This window comes from Carassius carassius, chromosome 22, assembly GCF_963082965.1.
Source record: "Carassius carassius chromosome 22, fCarCar2.1, whole genome shotgun sequence".
NCBI lineage: Eukaryota > Metazoa > Chordata > Actinopteri > Cypriniformes > Cyprinidae > Carassius > Carassius carassius.
Window position 1 is genome coordinate 81,717 of NC_081776.1, and position 24,027 is coordinate 105,743.

Sequence of the window (24,027 nt, forward strand, 5' to 3'; positions counted from 1 at the left end):
GGTGCTATTTTACATTTGATTATTCGCTTTCTGTACCTGGACATCGACAAACTTGAAAAAACATAAACATTGTGTAAATAGCACAAATACATGAATAGAACAAACATACAAATTAAACTATTTCAAACAGGACCCATTGATACAACCTGCCCCACTAACCCCAGCCACGACCCTGTGCACATCTGCCATGCTTGCTTTTTTATTTATTTTTTCCATGTATGTAGTTCTGAACTGAATCATTCACTAAAAAAGCAATTAATTGTGCACAATATTAGCCATAAGAGTGTGCACAGATCCACACTTCAAAACGAGCGTGACACATGCGCAGTACCACCTACATGTACTTGCCTCACATCTCAACCTCGCACATGTCCGCGCGGTCTCAAAACATAGCCTTGCACGTGGATGGGGTGCGTGGTTGTCCGCGAGCACGCCTGGTGACGAAAATTATGTAATGCAGACGCGGATGGCAGAAGTATACTTTGCCCATTATTCTCTTGCCTTGTCCAAATACCCACACTTGCGGTCTTGGTCACCCGAGAGCGCGTGTGCACGACAGGAAGTACACTCCAAAAGATAATCGCGAGAAGTCACGGAGACCTTTCCAGTATAAATTAAATAGTACTAATAATTAAACATTATGTAGAATTTGGTAGTAAAACAAAGTGCTACACTTTTTATTGTTGCATAGATTAGTATATTTATTTTTTTATAACATTTGGAACTGTTTTTTTATCACTTCATTTGAAGCATCACAAATTAAAATAGTCATGTTAAAGGGACTACTGAACAGACATTTAGACGTTGATTTTAAAATGCAAAGTATTTAAAATTAAAACTAAAATAAAGCTATGTAAACACTTGCATTTTTAAAACAAGTGTGTCCCATCAGGTGATGAAAAGTTTGACACACACTTGTGGTCTTTATCCTCACTTGAACACTTGGGCCAAATTCAGGAAGTACGTCATACAAGTAGCCAAGTGGACAAGTGCAAAGACCGGTGTGGGTATTTGGATAAGGATTCTGGCGAGAAAGTGAACCTCTATAATCCTGCCCAGGTTTAATGATTTTCAAGCTGTGCATGCTTACTGATTATGTATTAATGAGTTAACAAGCTGTCAAGTTGGCACAAATTGCTTTCTGTTTGGCTTTAAAAATCCTGGTTTGGTTGAAATTATATGTATAGTTAGTTTGACTGTCAGGAGGTTAAGTGAGTGGTAAAGAATGGATGTGATTAAATTTACTCTTTTGGTGTTTCTTTATCACCAGATGCTATGGCAAGGTGAGTTTTTATAATTTGGTTTTTGTTTGATTGCAGGAATTCGTTTTTATGTTTGTTACCACATGTGTTCTCTCAATACTAGCGATTTAGAAGAGCCAGACATTTGATTGGCTCAAAATTAACCAATATATTTTACAAAATAAGTCTTTCCAAAAACGAGTTTCATTTGAGTAACATCAAGTGATCACTTAACAACCAAATTCTACAGACACATCCATGTTTGCAGTCTTGTTCATATTCTGAGTCTTGATACTTTTTTTACTTGGCCTCCCAAGTCTCTTGTTCACTTGTCAATTCCACTCTGTGGCTTAACATGGCTCTTTATTACTATGAGACTTCAAATTAAGAAACCCCAAATCATGTGTCAGCCCAGGAGTAAAGTAACTTGAGTTTAAAGCTTGACCTTTTACATTTGAGTCGGTCACTTAATTCTCTCTACAGACAATCTGTTGAATGGACACTGTAACTTGGTTGGTGCATCTATTTCTGTCCCCCTAGGAAACGTCTGGAGTGTTCTGGCACCTGAGGCAGACGATCCCGTAGCTAACACCACCACCAAGGCGGCGCCTCAGGTGGACGATCCTGCATCTAACACCACCACCACCAAGGCGGCACCTCAGGCGGACGATCCTGCAGCTAACACCACCACCACCAAGGCGGCACCTCAGGCGGACGATCCTGCAGCTAACACCACCACCACCAAGGCGGCGCCTCAGGCGGACGATCCTTCAGCTAACACCACCACCACCAAGGCGGCGCCTCAGGCGGACGATCCTGCAGGTAACACCACCACCACCAAGTTGGCGCCTCAGGCGGACGATCCCGCAGGTAACACCACCACCACCAAGGCGGCGCCTCAGGCGGACGATCCTGCAGCTAACACCACCACCACCAAGGCGGCGCCTCAGGCGGACGATCCCGTAGCGAACGCCACCACCACCAAGGCGGCGCCTCAGGCGGACGATCCCGCAGCTAACACCACCACCACCAAGGCGGCGCCTCAGGCGGACGATCCCGTAGCGAACGCCACCACCAAGGCGGCGCCTCAGGCGGACGATCCCGTAGCGAACGCCACCACCAAGGCGGCGCCTCAGGCGGACGATCCCGTAGCGAACGCCACCACCAAGGCGGCGCCTCAGGCGGACGATCCCGTAGCGAACGCCACCACCAAGGTGGCGCCTCAGACGGACGATCCCGTAGCGAACACCACCACCAAGGCGGCGCCTCAGGCGGATGATCCCGTAGGGAACACCACCACCAAGGCGACGCCTCAGGCGGACGATCCTGCAGCTAACACCACCACCACCAAGGCGGCGCCTCAGGCGGACGATCCTGCAGCTAACACCACCACCACCAAGAGGGTGCCTCAGGCGGATGATCCCGTAGCTAACACAACCACCAAGGCGGCGCCTCAGGCGGACGATCCTGCAGCTAACACAACCACCAAGGCGGCGCCTCAGGCGGACGATCCTGCAGCTAACACAACCACCACCAAGGCGGTGCCTCAGGCGGACTATCCTGCAGCTAACACCACCACCACCAAGTTGGCGCCTCAGGCGGACGATCCCGCAGCTAACAGCACCACCACCAAGGCAGTTAACACCACGAGCTGGCTTCAAACGTTATCTTGAGTACTGTTGTACTGGTTCCAGGGGCTGTCTAGTTGCATTTTGTCACATGTTTTACAAACCAAATAAAGCTTTTAAGTGTCTCTTCAGCGTGAGTGCTAAAGCTTGTAGAGCTGCTTTAATGGTAATTATTCCTGTGGTGGGCTGCTTATTTTGCAGTTGACCACTTCTTGTACATTGCGGTTACAAATTCTGCCTAAATGTTACTGTAGCTATGGAAAGAAAGTGACTGTATTTACCCATTTAAATTTATACCTTAACACATTTTATCAAACTTACAAATCTTGCTCCAGATTACATTGCAATGGAGTACAAGTGAGATTAATTATTCATAAATTATTGACTGTTCGTGTAAATATTGCACGTGTGTTCACTTATGACTGACGTCAGAAACTTGCCCTTTTATTTTCAGTTCCACAGTAAAGAGAAACCGAGCTAAAGACAGGAATACACAAACATTATCATCTTCAATATTGGGCCTAATCTAAATATTATGAGGGGTGTTCACCTCAGAACGATTTTTGTTGTTGAATAAATCGGTGATCAAATAAAGACTTGAATCTATCAACTTGCTAAAATAGAATTAAATGACTAGTAAAGTTTGTGGTTAAACTTTAAGTTGGCTTGAAAAACCCTATCCAGAAAGTTTGAAGCTAGCATGTCCCTAGCATTTGAACCCCCCCACGTCCTTCCCCCTGTACCCACTTGGGACCTTTCCATGGCCCTCAAAAGGCCTCCCTTCGAGTTGCTGCAGTCAGCTGATATTTGGCCTTTTAACACTCAAAACCGCACTGCTACTTGCACTAGTTGGGGCCCAATGGCTCGAAGGTCATAAAACCCAGCTCGTAACCCCGTTCAGAGCACAGGACATTTGCCTCTCAACCTAGTGGAGTCTCTTTCAAGGACATCTGTGAGGCAGCGGGCTGGTTCTCGCCATCCACTTTTGTCAGATTCTATAAGCTGGACATCCCGACCTTGCATGCTCTGGTCCTCTCAGTATGAAACGACGGCCTCTGTCGAATTCCATCATCATGCCACCTCCAAGGACCTAGCTCTCTCTTTGCAAGTGTAACGTAAAGGGTTCGATGGCTCCGGCCCTCTCACTTGTCCCCTGGACCCCAAAGGTGTCCAAGAAAAGTCTTTTCATTCCCTACCATGGCACAGTGCAGTTGAATTCGTTCCCCATATGCATTATGAGTGAGGTATCAAAAGGGAACGTACACGGTTCCAAATGTAACCTTGGTCCCCCGAGATACAGACAGAATAAGTACTGCTCTGTCAATTCTTCGTCATCACGGAACCTAGGTGTTCTTTTTGATAGCAATCTTTCTGTAGAAAGCTAAGTTTCTAACATTTGTAAAACTGCATTTTTCCATCTCAAAAAATATATCTAAATTACGGCCTATGCTCCCAATGTCAAATGCAGAAATATTAATCCATGCATTTATGACCTCAAGGTTAGATTATTGTAATGCTTTATTGGGTGGTTGTTCTGCACGCTTAGTAAACAAACTACAGCTAGTCCAAAATGCAGCAGTAAGATTTCTTACTAGAACCAGGAAGCAGAGGCGGGGACAAGTCACACATGGTCAAGTCCAAGCAAGTCTCAAGTCTTAAACATCAAGTCTCGAGTCAAGTCTCAAGTCACAGTTCAGATAAATCAAGCAAGTCAAGTCAAGGGTTCACCCTAAGCAAGTCAAGTCGAGTCCTGATAAGATTCAAGTCAAGTCAAGTCAAGTCAAGTCACAGTACTAAAATAAATAGAGGTACATTTTTTTTATTCATATTCATTTTTGCACAGAAAAGATGAACTTGTAAACATATATAATGTATCTTATTCATTATACATTTGCTATATATGAATCAGAAATTTGTAGGTGCTAGTGATCACATCGGCGCCTCCATGTTAGCCTGTCATGCAGTATGGTATCAGCGCAATGCTTTTTAATTTCCACACGCAGTCCACTAACACTTGAAAATGCGCACATTTAATACAGACATTATAGCCTACATGTAATATATGGAGCGTCCTGCTCATTTTAAGATGTCTATCAAAATCAAAATGCAGGCTACGTCACTGTTATAGCCAAAGTCCCCAATAACGTTACATCTATTTACGAGACGTATCAGTAATGATAATGGTCACATTTCTAATAAGAAAAAACATAATATGCATCAAGGCCAAATTATACCGAACATAAAAGATTAATTCATTACATTAGTAATCGTTATAGATCTTAGTGAAACTGAATAGAAAGAGATTACTTTTTTACCTTTCCTTGTGGTACTTGAAATGTCGAATGAAATTTGACGTCGTGGTTGTCGTGTCGGATATTCTTGCGTTGCATATTTTCCATCTGGCAAATCTTTTTTTATTGGCACGGTCCAGTTCAAAGTCCTTATAGCCAAACAAGACTATTTGTGGAGCTCGACTAACATTACTGTCTTCCATGTTTGGCGCGGTTTGAATTGTGCAGCGTTAAAGGCACAGACGCTGATTAGTGGTGCTGACGTCACAATAAGTATTTTTCTTTTTATACATTTTATTGCTGCTTGTTTATTATAAGTTCAAGTCTTTGTCGAGTCTTCCACTTCGAGTCAAGTCAAGTCTCAAGTAACTTGTTCTCAAGTCAAAGTCAAGTCAAGTCATTTTCATACTTTAATCAAGCAAGTCGCAAGTCCTGAAAATTGTGACTCGAGTCAGACTCGGGTCAAGTCATGTGACTCGAGTCCCCCGCCTCTGTCAATGTCAATGTCACCTTTATTTATATAGCGCTTTAAACAAAATACATTGCGTCAAAGCAACTGAACAACATTCATTAGGAAAACAGTGTCAATAATGCAAAAAATGAGAGTTAAAGGCAGTTCATCATTGGATTCAGTTATGTCATCTCTGTTCAGTTAAATAGTGTCTGTCCATTTATTTGCAATCAAGTCAACGATATCGCTGTAGATGAAGTGTCCCCAACTAAGCAAGCCAGAGGCGACAGCGGCAAGGAACCGAAACTCCATCGGTGACAGAATGGAGAAAAAAACCTTGGGAGAAACCAGGCTCAGTTGGGGGGCCAGTTCTCCTCTGACCAGACGAAACCAGTAGGTCAATTCCAGACTGCAGCAAAGTCAGATTGTGCAGAAGAATCATCTGTTTCCTGTGGTCTTGTCCTGGTGCTCCTCTGAGACAAGGTCTTTACAGGGGATCTGTATCTGGGGCTCTAGTTGTCCTGGTCTCCGCTGTCTTTCAGGGATGTAGAGGTCCTTTCTAGGTGCTGATCCACCATCTGGTCTGGATACGTACTGGATCCGGGTGACTGCAGTGACCCTCTGATCTGGATACAGACTGGATCTGGTGTCCACGGTGACCTCGGAACAAGAGAGAAACAGACAAATATTAGCGTAGATGCCATTCTTCTAATGATGTAGCAAGTACATAGGTTGTTATGGGAAGTGTTTCCGGTTCCGGTTTACCTAATTAATGCAGCCTAAAAATCCTTTAACGGATTTGGATAATAAAAGCATATTAGTATGTTATGTGTATGCCAGGTTAAAGAGATGGGTCTTTAATCTAGATTTAAACTGCAAGAGTGTGTCTGCCTCCCGAACAATGTTAGGTAGGTTATTCCAGAGTTTAGGCGCCAAATAGGAAAAGGATCTGCCGCCTGCAGTTGATTTTGATATTCTAGGTATTATCAAATTGCCTGAGTTTTGAGAATGTAGCGGACGTAGAGGATTATAATGTAAAAGGAGCTCATTCAAATACTGAGGTGCTAAACCATTCAGGGCTTTATAAGTAATAAGCAATATTTTAAAATCTATGCGATGCTTGATAGGGAGCTAGTGCAGTGTTGACAGGACCGGGCTAATATGGTCATACTTCCTGGTTCTAGTAAGAACTCTTGCTGCTGCATTTTGGACTAGCTGTAGTTTGTTTACTAAGCGTGCAGAACAACCACCCAATAAAGCATTACAATAATCTAACCTTGAGGTCATAAATGCATGGATTAACATTTCTGCATTTGACATTGAGAGCATAGGCCGTAATTTAGATATATTTTTGAGATGGAAAAATGCAGTTTTACAAATGCTAGAAACGTGGCTTTCTAAGGAAAGATTGCGATCAAGTAGCACACCTAGGTTCCTAACTGATGATGAAGAATTGACAGAGCAACCATCAAGTCTTAGACAGTGTTCTAGGTTATTACAAGCAGAGTTTTTAGGTCCTATAATTAACACCTCTGTTTTTTCAGAATTTAGCAGTAAGAAATTACTCGTCATCCAGTTTTTTATATCGACTATGCAATCCATTAGTTTTTCAAATTGGTGTGTTTCACCGGGCTGCGAAGAAATATAGAGCTGAGTATCATCAGCATAACAGTGAAAGCTAACACCATGTTTCCTGATGATATCTCCCAAGGGTAACATATAAAGCGTGAAGAGTAGCGGCCCTAGTACTGAGCCTTGAGGTACTCCATACTGCACTTGTGATCGATAGGATACATCTTCATTCACTGCTACGAACTGATGGCGGTCATATAAGTACGATTTAAACCATGCTAATGCACTTCCACTGATGCCAACAAAGTATTCAAGTCTATGCAAAAGAATGTTGTGGTCAATTGTGTCAAACGCAGCACTAAGATCCAATAAAACTATTAGAGAGTTACACCCACGATCAGATGATAAGAGCAGATCATTTGTAACTCTAAGGAGAGCAGTCTCAGTACTATGATACGGTCTAAATCCTGACTGGAAATCCTCACATATACCATTTTTCTCTAAGAAGGAATATAATTGTGTGGATACCACCTTTTCTAGTATCTTGGACAGAAAAGGGAGATTCGAGATTGGTCTATAATTAACTAGTTCTTTGGGGTCAAGTTGTGGTTTTTTTGATGAGAGGCTTAATAACAGCCAGTTTGAAGGTTTTGGGGACATGTCCTAATGACAATGAGGAATTAATAATAGTCAGAAGAGGATCTATGACTTCTGGAAGCACCTCTTTCAGGAGCTTAGATGGTATAGGGTCTAACATACATGTTGTTGGTTTAGATGATTTAACAAGTTTATACAATTCTTCCTCTCCTATAGTAGAGAATGAGTGGAACTGTTCCTCAGGGGGTCTATAGTGCACTGTCTGATGTGATACTGTAGCTGACGGCTGAATGGTTGCAATTTTATCTCTAATAGTATCGATTTTAGAAGTAAAGTAGTTCATAAAGTCATTACTGCTGTGGTGTTGGGAAATGTCAACACTTGTTGAGGCTTTATTTTTCGTTAATTTAGCCACTGTATTGAATAAATACCTGGGGTTATGTTTGTTTTCTTCTAAAAGAGAAGAAAAGTAATCGGATCTAGCAGTTTTTAATGCTTTTCTGTAGGATATGTTACTTTCCCGCCAAGCAATACGAAATACCTCTAGTTTTGTTTTCCTCCAGCTGCGCTCCATTTTTCGGGCTGCTCTCTTTAGGGTGCGAGTATGCTCATTATACCATGGTGTCAAACTGTTTTCCTTAACCTTCCTTAAGCGTAAAGGAGCAACTTTATTTAAAGTGCTAGAAAAGAGAGAGTCCATAGTTTCTGTTACATCATCAAGTTGTTCTGAGGTTTTGGATATGCTAAGGAATTTGGATACATCAGGAAGATAACTTAAAAAGCAGTCTTTTGTGTTAGAAGTGATGGTTCTTCCATACTTGTAACAAGAAGTAGAATTTACAATTTTGGCTATATGAATTTTGCAAAGAACTAAATAATGATCTGAGATATCATCACTTGGCTGAATAATTTCAACACCATCAACATCAATTCCATGTGACAGTATTAAATCTAGAGTATGATTTCGACAATGAGTAGGTCCTGAAACGTGTTGTCTAACACCAATAGAGTTCAGAATGTCTATAAATGCTGATCCCAATGCATCGTTTTCATTATCAACATGGATATTAAAATCACCAACTATTAAGACTTTATCTGCAGCCAGAACTAACTCGGATGTAAAATCACCAAACTCTTTAATAAAGTCTGTATGGTGCCCTGGTGGCCTGTATACAGTAGCCAGTACAAACATAACAGGGGATTTATCGTTAACATTTGTTTCTTTGGATAATGTTATATGAAGTACCATTACTTCAAACGAGTTATACTTGAAGCCTGCCCTCTGAGAAATCCTGAAAACGTTGTTATAAATTGAAGCAACACCTCCACCTTTGCCTTTTAGACGTGGCTCATGTTTATAACAGTAATCTTGGGGGGTGGACTCATTTAAAATAATGTAATCATCAGGTTTTAGCCAGGTTTCTGTCAAACAGAGTACATCTATATTATGATCAGTGATCATATTATTTACAAAAAGTGTTTTTGTAGAAAGGGATCTGATATTCAATAAGCCAAGCTTTATCATTTGTTTATCCATATTGCTTCTGTTTTTTATTTGTTGAACCTCAATTAAATTGTTAATCTTAACTTGGTTTGGACGTTTTTTGTATTTTCTAGTTCGGGGAACAGACACAGTCTCTATAGTGTGATATCTAGGTGAAAATACTTACCTCTGCCAGGAAGTATGACCATATTAGCCCGGTCCTGTCAACACTGCACTGGCTCCCTATCAAACATCGTATAGATTTTAAAATATTGCTTATTTCTTATAAAGCCCTGAATGGTTTAGCACCTCAGTATTTGAATGAGCTCCTTTTACATTATAATCCTCTACGTCTGCTACGTTCTCAAAACTCAGGCAATTTGATAATACCTAGAATATCAAAATCAACTGCGGACGGCAGATCCTTTTCCTATTTAGCTCCTAAACTCTGGAATAACCTACCTAACACTGTTCGGGAGGCAGACACACTCTTGCAGTTTAAATCTAGATTAAAGACCCATCTCTTTAACCTGGCTTACACAGAACATACTAATTTGCTTTTAATATCCAAATCTGTTAAAGGATTTTTAGGCTGCATTAATTAGGTAAACCGGAACCGGAAACACTTCCCATAACACCCGATGTACTTGCTACATCATTAGAAGAATGGCATCTACGCTAATATTTGTCTGTTTCTCTCTTGTTCCGAGGTCACCGTGGCCACCAGATCCAGTCTGTGTCCAGATCAGAGGGTCACTGCAGTCACCCGGATCCAGTACGTATCCAGACCAGATGCTGGATCAGCACCTAGAAAGGACCTCTACATCCCTGAAAGACAACGGAGACCAGGACAACTAGAGCCCCAGATACAGATCCCCTGTAAAGACCTTGTCTCAGAGGAGCACCAGGACAAGACCACAGGAAACAGATGATTCTTCTGCACAATCTGACTTTGCTGCAGCCTGGAATTGAACTACTGGTTTCGTCTGGTCAGAGGAGAACTGCCCCCCCCCCCCCCAACTGAGCCTGGTTTCTCCCAAGGTTTTTTTCTCCATTCTGTCACCGATGGAGTTTTGGTTCCTTGCCGCTGTCGCCTCTGGCTTGCTTAGTTGGGGTCACTTCATCTACAGCGATATCGTTGACTTGATTGCAAATAAATGCACAGACACTATTTAACTGAACAGAGATGACATCACTGAATTCAATGATGAACTGCCTTTAACTGTCATTTTGCATTATTGAAACACTGATTTCCTAATTAATTGTTCAGTTGCTTTGACGCAATGTTTTTTTTTTAAACATTATATAAATAAAGGTGACTTGACTTGACTTGATCTCTTCTAAGAACTCATGGTCAGTTATGCTAAATTGAAGTAGTTTTATTTTTTTGTAGTTTTTCAATGGCTCTTGGAATCTTACTGATGACGTTACCTGACCAGTCGAAAGCTTCTTTTAATTTATTGCATAGACGGAGCAGAAATGTAAGTGTCAAAATACAACCAGTTCCATTGAATGATGAATATTTTTTAACAATGTTGTTGAACCGAATGTACGAAAGGAAACTGTTAAAATAACCACAGCATTAACAACAACTTTGAAATAACAGTACACATTTATCTGATAATCAGATGCATGAAAGCGGTGTTTATTGCTTTAGCAAACAGACATCTGGCCTCATCTGGCCACTCCTATTAATATTTTCTGGGGGTGACACTGGCCCCCTGACTAAGCATTTAAAGAATCCTATAAATGCACTCAAAGAATGCAGAATTGAACCATTACAATCTAATCGAATTTAGTTGTGAATCGAATCAAATTTAATTAAAACAAAATTAAGCATTGTTTGATAAATTGTTCAACATCAACAAAGCATTGATAGTTGTGTAAATATTGTTATACTAACAGTTTTCTGAAATTTTGTTTGATTTCAATCCATTACATACCTTTCTATCAAATTTATCTGACATGATCAAGATGACCTTGTTCTGACACAGTTTATCTTTGGGTTCTTCTCATATTTTATTGCCAATTTCTGAACTAAAGCAAATAAACTGTGATAATGTAAGAAATGCTGAATGCAGTGCTATTTTACATTTGATTATTCGCTTTCTGTACCTGGACATCGACAAACTTGAAAAAACATAAACATTGTGTAAATAGCACAAATACATGAATAGAACAAACATACAAATTAAACTATTTCAAACAGGACCCATTGATACAACCTGCCCCACTAACCCCAGCCACGACCCTGTGCACATCTGCCATGCTTGCTTTTTTATTTATTTTTTCCATGTATGTAGTTCTGAACTGAATCATTCACTAAAAAAGCAATTAATTGTGCACAATATTAGCCATAAGAGTGTGCACAGATCCACACTTCAAAACGAGCGTGACACATGCGCAGTACCACCTACATGTACTTGCCTTACATCTCAACCTCGCACATGTCCGCGCGGTCTCAAAACATAGCCTTGCACGTGGATGGGGTGCGTGGTTGTCCGCGAGCACGCCTGGTGACGAAAATTATGTAATGCAGACGCGGATGGCAGAAGTATACTTTGCCCATTATTCTCTTGCCTTGTCCAAATACCCACACTTGCGGTCTTGGTCACCCGAGAGCGCGTGTGCACGACAGGAAGTACACTCCAAAAGATAATCGCGAGAAGTCACGGAGACCTTTCCAGTATAAATTAAATAGTACTAATAATTAAACATTATGTAGAATTTGGTAGTAAAACAAAGTGCTACAATTTTTATTGTTGCATAGATTAGTATATTTATTTTTTATAACATTTGGAACTGTTTTTTTATCACTTCATTTGAAGCATCACAAATTAAAATAGTCATGTTAAAGGGACTACTGAACAGACATTTAGACGTTGATTTTAAAATGCAAAGTATTTAAAATTAAAACTAAAATAAAGCTATGTAAACACTTGCATTTTTAAAACAAGTGTGTCCCATCAGGTGATGAAAAGTTTGACACACACTTGTGGTCTTTATCCTCACTTGAACACTTGGGTCAAATTCAGGAAGTACGTCATACAAGTAGCCAAGTGGACAAGTGCAAAGACCGGTGTGGGTATTTGGATAAGGATTCTGGCGAGAAAGTGAACCTCTATAATCCTGCCCAGGTTTAATGATTTTCAAGCTGTGCATGCTTACTGATTATGTATTAATGAGTTAACAAGCTGTCAAGTTGGCACAAATTGCTTTCTGTTTGGCTTTAAAAATCCTGGTTTGGTTGAAATTATATGTATAGTTAGTTTGACTGTCAGGAGGTTAAGTGAGTGGTAAAGAATGAATGTGATTAAATTTACTCTTTTGGTGTTTCTTTATCACCAGATGCTATGGCAAGGTGAGTTTTTATAATTTGGTTTTTGTTTGATTGCAGGAATTCGTTTTTATGTTTGTTACCACATGTGTTCTCTCAATACTAGCGATTTAGAAGAGCCAGACATTTGATTGGCTCAAAATTAACCAATATATTTTACAAAATAAGTCTTTCCAAAAACGAGTTTCATTTGAGTAACATCAAGTGATCACTTAACAACCAAATTCTACAGACACATCCATGTTTGCAGTCTTGTTCATATTCTGAGTCTTGATACTTTTTTTACTTGGCCTCCCAAGTCTCTTGTTCACTTGTCAATTCCACTCTGTGGCTTAACATGGCTCTTTATTACTATGAGACTTCAAATTAAGAAACCCCAAATCATGTGTCAGCCCAGGAGTAAAGTAACTTGAGTTTAAAGCTTGACCTTTTACATTTGAGTCAGACACTTAATTCTCTCTACAGACAATCTGTTGAATGGACACTGTAACTTGGTTGGTGCATCTATTTCTGTCCCCCTAGGAAACGTCTGGAGTGTTCTGGCACCTGAGGCAGACGATCCCGTAGCTAACACCACCACCACCAAGGCGGCGCCTCAGGCGGACGATCCTGCATCTAACACCACCACCACCAAGGCGGCGCCTCAGGCGGACGATCCTGCATCTAACACCACCAAGGCGGCGCCTCAGGCGGACGATCCTGCATCTACCACCACCACCACCAAGGCGGCGCCTCAGGCGGATGATCCTTCAGGTAACACCACCACCACCACCAAGGCGGCGCCTCAGGCGGACGATCCCGCAGGTAACACCACCACCACCAAGGCGGCACCTCAGGCGGACGATCCTGCAGCTAACACCACCACCACCAAGGCGGCGCCTCAGGCGGATGATCCTTCAGGTAACACCACCACCACCAAGGCGGCGCCTCAGGCGGACGATCCCGCAGGTAACACCACCACCACCAAGGCGGCGCCTCAGGCGGACGATCCTTCAGCTAACACCACCACCACCAAGGCGGCACCTCAGGCGGACGATCCTGCAGCTAACACCACCACCAAGGCGGCGCCTCAAGCGGACGATCCTGCATCTAACACCACCACCACCAAGGCGGCGCCTCAGGCGGATGATCCTTCAGCTAACACCACCACCACCAAGGCGGCGCCTCAGGCGGACGATCCTTCAGCTAACACCACCACCACCAAGGCGGCGCCTCAGGCGGACGATCCTGCAGCTAACACAACCACCACCAAGGCGGTGCCTCAGGCGGACTATCCTGCAGCTAACACCAACACCACCAAGGTGGTGCCTGAGGCGGACGATCCCGCAGCTAACACCACCACCACCAAGGCGGCGCCTCAGGCGGACGATCCCGCAGCTAACACAACCACCACCAAGGCGGCGCCTCAGGCGGACGATCCTTCAGCTAACACCACCACCACCAAGGCGGCGCCTCAGGCGGACGATCCCGCAGGTAACACCACCACCACCAAGGCGGCGCCTCAGGCGGACGATCCCGCAGGTAACCCTATCCAGAAAGTTTGAAGCTAGCATGTCACTAGCATTCGAACCCCCCATGTCCTCCCCCTGTACCCACTTGGGACCTTTCCATGGCCCTCAAAGGGCCTCCCTTTGAGTTGCTGCAGTCAGCTGATATTTGGCCCTTAAAACTCAAAACCGCACTGTTACTTGCACTAGTTTGGGCCCAATGGCTCGAAGGTCATAAAACCCAGCTCTCAACCCCGTTCAGAGCACAGGGCATTTGCCTCTCAACCTAGTGGAGTCTCTTTCAAGGACATCTGTGAGGCAGCGGGCTGGTCCTCGCCATGCACTTTTGTCAGATTCTATAAGCTGGACATCATGCATGCTCTGGTCCTCTCAGGATGAAACTCTCAGGATGAAACGACGGCCTCTGTCGAGCTCCATCATCATTCCACCTCCAAGGACCTAGCTCTCTCTTAGCAAGAGTAACGTAAAGGGTTCGATGGCTCCGGCCCTCTCACTTGTCCCCTGGACCCCAAAGTTGTCCAAGAAAAGTCTTTTCATTCCCTACCATGGCACGGTGCAGTTGAATTCGTTCCCCATATGCATTATGAGTGAAGTATCAAAAGGGAACATACACGGTTACAAATGTAACCTTGGTCCCCCGAGATACAGACAGAATAAGTACTGCTCTGTCAATTCTTCGACATCAGTTAGGAACCTAGGTGTTCTTTTTGATAGCAATCTTTCCGTAGAAAGCTAAGTTTCTAGCATTTGTAAAACTGCATTTTTCCATCTCAAAAAATATATCTAAATTACAGCCTATGCTCTCAATGTCAAATGCAGAAATGTTAATCCATGCATTTATGACCTCAAGGTTAGATTATTGTAATGCTTTATTGGGTGGTTGTTCTGCACGCTTAGTAAACAAACTACAGCTAGTCCAAAATGCAGCAGCAAGAGTTCTTACTAGAACCAGGAAGCAGAGGTGGGGACAAGTCACACATGGTCAAGTCCAAGCAAGTCTCAAGTCTTAAACATCAAGTCTCGAGTCAAGTCTCAAGTCACAGTTCAGATAAATCAAGCAAGTCAAATCAAGTCAAGGGTTCACCCTAAGCAAGTCAAGTCGAGTCCTGATAAGTTTCAAGTCAAGTCAAGTCAAGTCACAGTACTAAAATAAATAGAGGTACATTTTTTTATTCATTTTTGCACAGAAAAGATGAACTTGTAAACATATATAATGTATCTTATTCATTATACATTTGCTATATATGAATCAGAAATTTGTAGGTGCTAGTGATCACATCGGCGCCTCCATGTTAGCCTGTCATGCAGTATGGTATCAGCGCAATGCTTTTTAATTTCCACACGCAGTCCACTAACACTTGAAAATGCGCACATTTAATACAGACATTATAGCCTACATGTAATATATGGAGCGTCCCGCTCATTTTAAGATGCCTATCAAAATCAAAATGCAGGCTACGTCACTGTTATAGCCAAAGTCCCCAATAACGTTACATCTATTTACGAGACGTATCAGTAATGATAATGGTCACATTTCTAATAAGAAAAAACATAATATGCATCAAGGCCAAATTATACCGAACATAAAAGATTAATTCATTACATTAGTAATCGTTATAGATCTTAGTGAAACTGAATAGAAAGAGATTACTTTCTTACCTTTCCTTGTGGTACTTGAAATGTCGATTTAAATTTGACGTCGTGGTTGTCGTGTCGGATATTCTTGCGTTGCATATTTTGCATCTGGCAAATCTTTTTTTATTGGCACGGTCCAGTTCAAAGTCCTTATAGCCAAACAAGACTATTTGTGGAGCTCGACTAACATTACTGTCTTCCATGTTTGGCGCGGTTTGAATTGTGCATTGTTAAAGGCTCAGACGCTGATTAGTGGTGCTGACGTCACAATAAGTATTATTTTTTTAAATACATTTTATTGCTGCTTGCTTATTATAAGTTCAAGTCTTTGTCGAGTCTTCCACTTCGAGTCAAGTCAAGTCTCAAGTAACTTGTTCTCAAGTCAAAGTCAAGTCAAGTCATTTTCATACTTTAATCAAGCAAGTCGCAAGTCCTGAAAATTGTGACTCGAGTCAGACTTGAGTCAAGTCATGTGACTCGAGTCCCCCACCTCTGCCAGGAAGTCTGACCATATTAGCCCGGTCCTGTCAACACTGCACTGGCTCCCTATCAAATATTGTATAGATTTTAAAATATTGCTTATTACCTATAAAGCCCTGAATGGTTTAGCACCTCAGTATTTGAATGAGCTCCTTTTACATTATAATCCTCTACGTCCACTACGTTCTCAAATCTCAGGCAATTTGATAATACCTAGATTATCAAAATAAACTGCGGATGGCAGATCCTTTTCCTATTTGGCGCCTAAACTCTGGAATAACCTACCTAACATTGTTCGGGAGGCAGACACACTCTTGCAGTTTAAATCTAGATTAAAGACCCATCTCTTTAACCTGGCTTACACATAACATACTAATATGCTCTTAATATCCAAATCCGTTAAAGGATTTTTAGGCTGCATTAATTAGGTAAACCGGAAACGGAAACACTTCCCATAACACCCTATGTACTTGCTACATCATTAGAAGAATGGCATCTACGCTAATATTAGTCTGTTTCTCTCTTGTTCCGAGGTCACCGTAGCCACCAGATCCAGTCTGTGTCCAGATCAGAGGGTCACTGCAGTCACCCAGATCCAGTACGTATCCAGACCAGATGGTGTATCAGCACCTAGAAAGGACCTCTACATCCCTGAAAGACAGCGGAGACCAGGACAACTAGAGCCCCAGATAAAGATCCCCTGTAAAGACCTTGTCTCAGAGGAGCACCAGGACAAGACCACAGGAAACAGATGATTCTTCTGCACAATCTGACTTTGCTGCAGTCTGGAATTGACCTACTGGTTTCGTCTGGTCAGAGGAGAACTGGCCCCCCAACTGAGCCTGGTTTCTCCCAAGGTTTTTTTCTCCATTCTGTCACCGATGGAGTTTCGGTTCCTTGCCGCTGTCGCCTCTGGCTTGCTTAGTTGGGGTCACTTCATCTACAGCGATATCGTTGACTTGATTGCAAAAAAATGCACAGACACTATTTAACTGAACAGAGATGACATCACTGAATTCAATGATGAACTGCCTTTAAATGAAATTTTATTAATAAGATTCGGGAGGAGAGCGTCAGATACTTAGCCTAATCAACACAGGTGGACCATAATCAAGTAATCAATCCCATAGTATAAATATCGCTGACTTCCCTCTATCCATTGACGGTTTATCAGCATGCTGGTTCGCTTCGTCTGTCACCTTACCACAGACCCAATTTTCGTACCAACGAAGAGAGCTACACAGGAGATTTATAAGACCTGCTGCTTTTGCCGGACCCGAGATCATTTCTACCCAGCCAAACACGGCCGTTGAGCAGCATTAAGCGTCATCGTGACAGCTGCTCTCATCGCCAAGCCACACGTCGTGCCCAATAGACCGTGCAAGCTCCGAGTTCGCCTTGCTCGACACAACGATCGTGCCGCCCGAGACCGAGCTCTCCCCGAGCGCTGGATTGCAGCAGAAAGAACCCAACCAGCCCGCGTCGAACCCCAGTTCTCACCGCGGCTCAGCCTTTCACCCCGGCGTTCCGGCCGAGTGGCAGTTTGAGGTCGCTTCCTCTAGCGGCGCAGACCGCGCAACGTTAACCAATACATTTTCAGGCGAAGACGCTAAAAACAGGTTCTTCTCTTTCTTCATTGGATTTTTACGGCTGTTAGCATCCAAGTGTTGCATCTAAAAGCAGGTTCGCGGCTAAAGTTTGTTAAACGACGTCATGACGCAGTTCCGTCTTCTTCTGCGGTTTTGGCAAACCAGCGTAAAGGTGCATTACCGCCACCTGCTGATCTGGAGTGTGGATTGCGCATAGATTTGGACTACAGATACAAACGTTCCATTGGATGATGATGCCACTTTTAACCACGAAGCAAAGGCATTACATTCGCCTTACCGCGCACGTTTAAACCTCACGGAAATGATACAGACTTAAGTTCCATGAAGGAAAAAAAAAAAAAAAAAAAAAGGCTCGTAAGTCTCTGGATAAAAGAGTCTCTGCTAAATGCTTAATTTAAATTTAAATTTCTATGCAAGTTTTCTGGTAGGACCAAATAATTTAGGGACCTATTTCACCATTCACCGGTGTGATCACTCAAAATTCATCTAAAACGCATCCGCCATAGTGTTTCAACGCAGGATAGCAAGTGTGAGTAAAATAGTGCCGCCTTTTAAAGTCCACATGAAATCAAAATTGAATATATTTACTTTGTTTGCCTAAATGGATCGTTTTGTGCTGAACAATTCATCCATGCGAGCCAATCCACTCAAAAAAAAAAAAAAAAATTTGCCTTCATAATCTTTAATCAAAATCTGAAAATGCCCCTCCCCTCTGCATTGGAGGACCTTCACCGATGACGTAGGCTTGAGGAATTTGGTGTCTGCTTAATCCGTAACCACGCCCCTCAAACTGACACTGACAGTAGACAGGCTGCCTGTGTGTGGCGAGCATTGACAGCGCGTGAAAGGAGAGATGGCAAGGAGGTGCATTTTTGTAAATGATCCTCCGTGTGTTCCTGTTCTCATCTTCCTCCTTTTCCTGCTGAAAACTAAATTGCGTTGATTGAGGTGGCGAGTAATCCTCAACAACCAATTGTAAACTTGCATTTAGATCTGCCTCCATTTTTTGAATTAAACACCTACTTATCTAGATCCAATCAGGTGCTAGTTGGAAAATAAGCCACGCCCACTACTTTCCTCATTTATTATTCCGTTTCTCTCGGAAATACGTCACAACACTGGAGAAAAGTCGTTTGCAACTTCCGTTTCATGGGGACTTTAAGGACCGTAATACGAAAAAACTGGCAAGTAAAAATCTTTAGAAACCACTTGGAAGCGAATAGCACATAACTGCCATTAACCCATTTGCTTGCAAGCATCGCCAACCGCCCCAGTTTATTATCGTTCATTTTCACAGCACGTTAAACATCACTCTCTTACTTGATCTGGATAAACCCTGCATCAATTGAAAGCCAATTGACCAATATTTCGATAAAACATCATTTCAGTGACAGTTATTCAGTAATTATGCCAGGAAAACGATTCCTATTCCTGAACGGTAAACGTCGAAGTGTTAGCTCGTGGACAAATGTTGATCATGGATCTAGTCAGAAAGAATCATGAGCAGAAACTTCTTTATTTTGGGTATGTAATTTCTGTCTCCATGCCAAAAATGGGGGGTGACTGGTAATGGGTTAACGTTACTGCTGTAATCATGTCTTTCGGTACAACATCCTACAAGACTAAACATGCTTCATCGTTTCCAAAAGCCTCTGTTTCCACAGTCCATACTACAACATGAAAACAGCGTTCCAAACGTATCCGCTCGGGAGACCGTCTAAAGAGCCCGGAGGCCAAACCAGAGGAAAGATGCTTTTCCAACAGGAACCTAATAACGTGGACAAGGCTTGAGGAATTGTCAAATCAGGCAACCAATTGCTGAGCTGGTGACACAGTAGGCTACCCATTCATTTTTAGCTTGCCCCATCAAATGTTACTAACCCTTTTTTACTCTTCCCACAGCCAACATCTACAGCAGCCGAAGCAAGTAGCCTTGCACGTACCTCCTCACTGCCGCAGCAGTGTCTGCTCCCGCAGGAGCCTTTCCTATACCTCATCACTGCCGCAGCAGTGTCTGCTCCCGCAGGAGCCTTTCCCGTATCTCCCCACTGCCGCAGCAGTGTCTGCTCCCGCAGGAGCCTTTCCTATACCTCCTCACTGCCGCAGCAGTGTCTGCTCCCGCAGGAGCCTTTCCTATACCTCCCCACTGCCGCAGTAGTGTCTGCTCCCACAGGAGCCTTTCCTGTACCTCCTCACTGCCGCAGCAGTGTCTGCTCCCGCAGGAGCCTTTCCCGTATCTCCCCACTGCCGCAGCATTGTCTGCTCCCGCAGGAGCCTTTCCTATACCTCCTCACTGCCGCAGCTGCGTCTGCTCCTGCAGGAGCCTTTCCTGTATCTCCCCACTGCCACAGCAGCGTCTGTTCACACGCAAAAAAAAAAAAAAACAAAAAACAAAAAACTTAATTTCCGTTATAGGTATGCCATGCATCCTAGGTTGCGGTGACAGCATCATGTATTGACAATAGCCAAGACGATATTAGGCCCATTCTCCAATCAACATTTTTTATTATAATTATTAGGCGGCCTACCATAATTCGGCTATCAAACCGCTCCGTTATCCCATCTCAGCACTGCACTTCACGCTCGCCCATGCTCTCAAAGGATGACGTGAGCCTGCAGGTGGCAAGAAGTCTCCATCCACAAATAGACATGCATCGTTTGCAGATATAAGGTATTCCATCGTACTTTAACAGGTAAATCCGATACGTGCCATATTTTAAAGGAGCTCTCACTAATGGAGTTTAATGCCACAGTTACATTAGAATGCATCTCATTCTGGTCTCAGGGGCGGCACGTCGGTCCCATCATGAGGCATGTGGTCCGGAGCGTGTATGACCAAGGCAACATTTCAACCGAACTCACTCCAAATATATGAACTTACCGGTTTTTGAATACCTTATATTTAAGGCATTTGTTTATGTCCATATTAGGGTTAAATCGTTGGACTTTAAATGGAATCTACTATAGTTAAAAAAAAATAAATAAAAAAAAACAGGACAAGCGAGATGACAGTAGTGCCAACTACATGAACTAGCAGTTTTAAATATAGTATTTTATATTTAATGCCAGTTTATCAGTACGTCCGAAAATTATTTGTTTTTTCGATTATTGGTGATTCCATAGGCTTTTTCGTGCACCTGCATGGTTAAAATGGCAAATAGTAAGCTCAGACAAGTATAAAGTATCTTTCTCTTACTCCACCCATGCACGATTACATCGTCGATATGTACCATCGATCTCATGTGCTGACAATATGACAATTCGACAACGACCACATCGCCGATACATGGCACCTATTTGGGGTACACTGGCACAGGAAATCCAATTAATTTGTGCACGCTTAATTTCGAATACAATGACTGCACCAAGATTTTTCAGACTCATTATCGGAAGCAGCTTATTGGATTTGCTAAACAATTATTCAAGTAAGCCTCGCAGCGTCTACCCTCGTAGACAACCAAATCCTCCTTAGTATCGAACTCCCTGTCAGGCGCTGCAAGAGTGCTCCCGGTTGAGCCAACCTTTGCCTTCTCCGTTCAACTATCAGCAAAGCTTACTCGTATGACATCGTCCCATGGTTTCACAGACAAGGCTTAAGCTAGTCTAAGCTAGCTAAAATACATGTTTGAGCTGTCTCAACTGAAAATATCTTGCTCTGACACATCTTAAAATATGTCAGTGTCATTGTTCTGTGTCAAGATGCACACCTGTAAAATTTTCCTCTAAGGCATTTTTGTAAAAGTTGCTTAAATATCTTAATTTAACTAAGGCCTAGTCCCGGCTTAAGCATAACCCCATTTGTGAAACCAGGCCCGTGAGTATTAAACTCCTGTCAGATGCTTTCCCGCTTAAGCAATCTTGGACTTTCCATCCGACCACCAGCGAAGCTTACCCGATTAAAAAGCCAGATTAACACCGGATGCCAGCCATAGCCTCCCGGCCAGATAACCTTACCTTTTTCTATCCTATGGCCGGCAAGGCTTCTCTCTTCGATGCCAGGAGTTTGAGCTCCCATCGGATGCTGACGAAAGCCTCCCGGCCAGACAACCTCACCTTTTCCATTCTGCGGCCAGCAAGGCTTACCCGTTCGTTGCCAGGAGCTCACACTCCCATCGGACGTAGGTGAAAGCCCCCGGCTACCCTTTTGCCATTCTGTCTTACGTACGGAGAGGTTTACCCATCCAATGCATGGAGTCAAGGCTCCCATTGGACGTAGGTGAGAGCTTCCCGGCTAGACAACCTTACCTTTTCCGTCCTTTGGCCAGCGAGGCTTAACCGTTCGATTCCGGGAGCTAAGCTCCTGTCGGCCGAAGGTAAGAGCCTCCCGGCTGGACAACCTTTTCCGCCCTTTGGCCAGCGAGGCTCACCCGTTCGATGAGAGTGCTCCCATCGGACGCTGGCGAGAGCCTCCTGGCCAGCCAACCACGACCATTCCACGTGGTTTAGGTTACAAAACCTACAAGCAAGCCGTTCGATGCCGCAGGTACCAAACACACAAATAAAAAAAAAAAAACTCCAACAACTCTCAGCTACCCTCAGCTACCCTCACATCTTTTAACCCCACCTGGCGAGGCTTACCCGTTCGATGTTCTGAGTTTAATGCCCCATCGGATGCCGCGAGAGTCCTCCCAGTCGGGTCTTCCTTTCCACTCTCCCCGTCCGGCGAGGCTTACCCGTCTGATGCGTGTGCTCCCTTCAGACGTCTGGCGAGAGTTCTCCCGGTCGGGCCTATGCTTGCCGGCCGAAAGTGAGTCTCATCCATCCGATGCCGTGAGTCGGGATCTCCCTTCGGATGTCGCCAGAGTCCTCCTTGTCGTCCAGCCCAAAGCTTTTTATCTGCCAAACCGAGAGGACCCAGACGTCCGTCATTCTGAGTCTCAATCTCCTGTCGGAGGCTTCATGGGCCCTCTCGGTCAGCTTTAGGCCCTTCGCCCACTGAATAGCAGGGGCTATCAGCCAGTAGGGCCCGTACGCCGACACGTGACCTATTCCGGTCGAGGCAACTCGGGTCCTCCCGGTCGGGCACCACAACCACGCTGCTCCTCCTCATCGGCCGGTAGGGCTCACCGTTCCAACGCCACAAGCTCCAGTTGAGCATCGGCTCGAGCCCTACCGACCGGGCGCCAACAACTACATAGTTCACTAGCTGCAGCCGGTAGGGCCTACTCTCCCAATGCCCAGGTCGCTCCCTCTGGAGTACGTAGGCCCTTCCAGCCCGCCAACGAGACGACTTCTCAGGAAACCAAATCAGCCCCCGCCAGTACTGTATGCTTTTTGGGGTGACATTCTTTAAACTGGCGGCTGTCCTCTTGTACATTTGCTTTTTGGGGGGTACTCTAGGTTCGGGCCATTCCCGAGCTCGGAGCTCTTCCCCGGACAGCACGCCAAATATGCATACCATACCTCAGCTAATTATATGTAAGCGTGAACTAGTGAAATGAAATTTTATTAATAAGATTCGGGAGGAGCGCGTCAGATACTTAGCCTAATCAACACAGGTGGACCATAATCAAGTAATCAATCCCATTGTATAAGTATCGCTGACTTCCCTCTATCCATTGACGGTTTATCAGCATTCTCCTCCACCCTATCTCCTCACTTTGAGTTCACTTTATAAATAGACGGGGAAGGGGGGGTACTCTAGGTTCGGGCCATTCCCGAGCTCGGAGCCCTTCCCCAGACAGCACGCCAAATACGCATACCATACCTCAGCTAATTATATGTAAGCGTGAACTAGTGAACTGACATTTTGCATTATTGACACACTGTTTTCCTAATTAATTGTTCAGTTGCTTTGACGCAATGTTTTTTGTTTAAACATTATATAAATAAAGGTGACTTGACTTGACTTGATCTCTTCTAAGAACTCATGGCCAGTTATGCTAAATTGAAGTAGTTTTACTTTTTTGTAGTTTGTCAATGGCTCTTGGAATCTTACTGATGACGTTACCTGACCAGTCGAAAGCTTCTTTTAATTTATTGCATAGACGGAGCAGAAATGTAAGTGTCAAAATACAACCAGTTCCATTGAATGATGAATATTTTTTAACAATGTTGTTGAACCGAATGTATGAAAGGAAACTGTTAAAACAATCACAGCATTTACAACAACTTTGAAATAAGAGTATACGTTTATCTGATAATCGGATGCATGAAAGCAGTGGTTATTGCTTTAGCAAACAGAAATCTCGCCT

At 43.5% G+C, this 24,027-nt stretch overlaps 1 protein-coding gene across 1 annotated transcript; it reads left to right on the forward strand.

Moving 5' to 3' along the window:
* Positions 1–1,188: 1,188 nt before the first annotated feature.
* On the forward strand, positions 1,189–14,144 carry LOC132098529 (proteoglycan 4-like). The gene is made up of 3 exons (XM_059504613.1): positions 1,189–1,283; positions 1,782–2,455; positions 13,377–14,144. Exons 1-3 carry the CDS (start codon positions 1,226–1,228, stop codon positions 14,142–14,144), a joined length of 1,500 nt encoding a protein of 499 aa, XP_059360596.1. The 5' UTR covers positions 1,189–1,225.
* The last annotated feature ends 9,883 nt before the right edge of the window (positions 14,145–24,027 follow it).

Coding starts and splice junctions, on each gene's coding strand:
- LOC132098529 (XM_059504613.1), top strand. CDS start 1,226: ATGGATGTGATTAAATTTACTCTTTTGGTGTTTCTTTATCACCAGATG. Junction 1,284..1,781: donor TCACCAGATGCTATGGCAAG/GTGAGTTTTTAT, acceptor CTGTCCCCCTAG/GAAACGTCTGGAGTGTTCTG. Junction 2,456..13,376: donor TAGCGAACGCCACCACCAAG/GTGGCGCCTCAG, acceptor ACCACCACCAAG/GCGGCGCCTCAGGCGGACGA.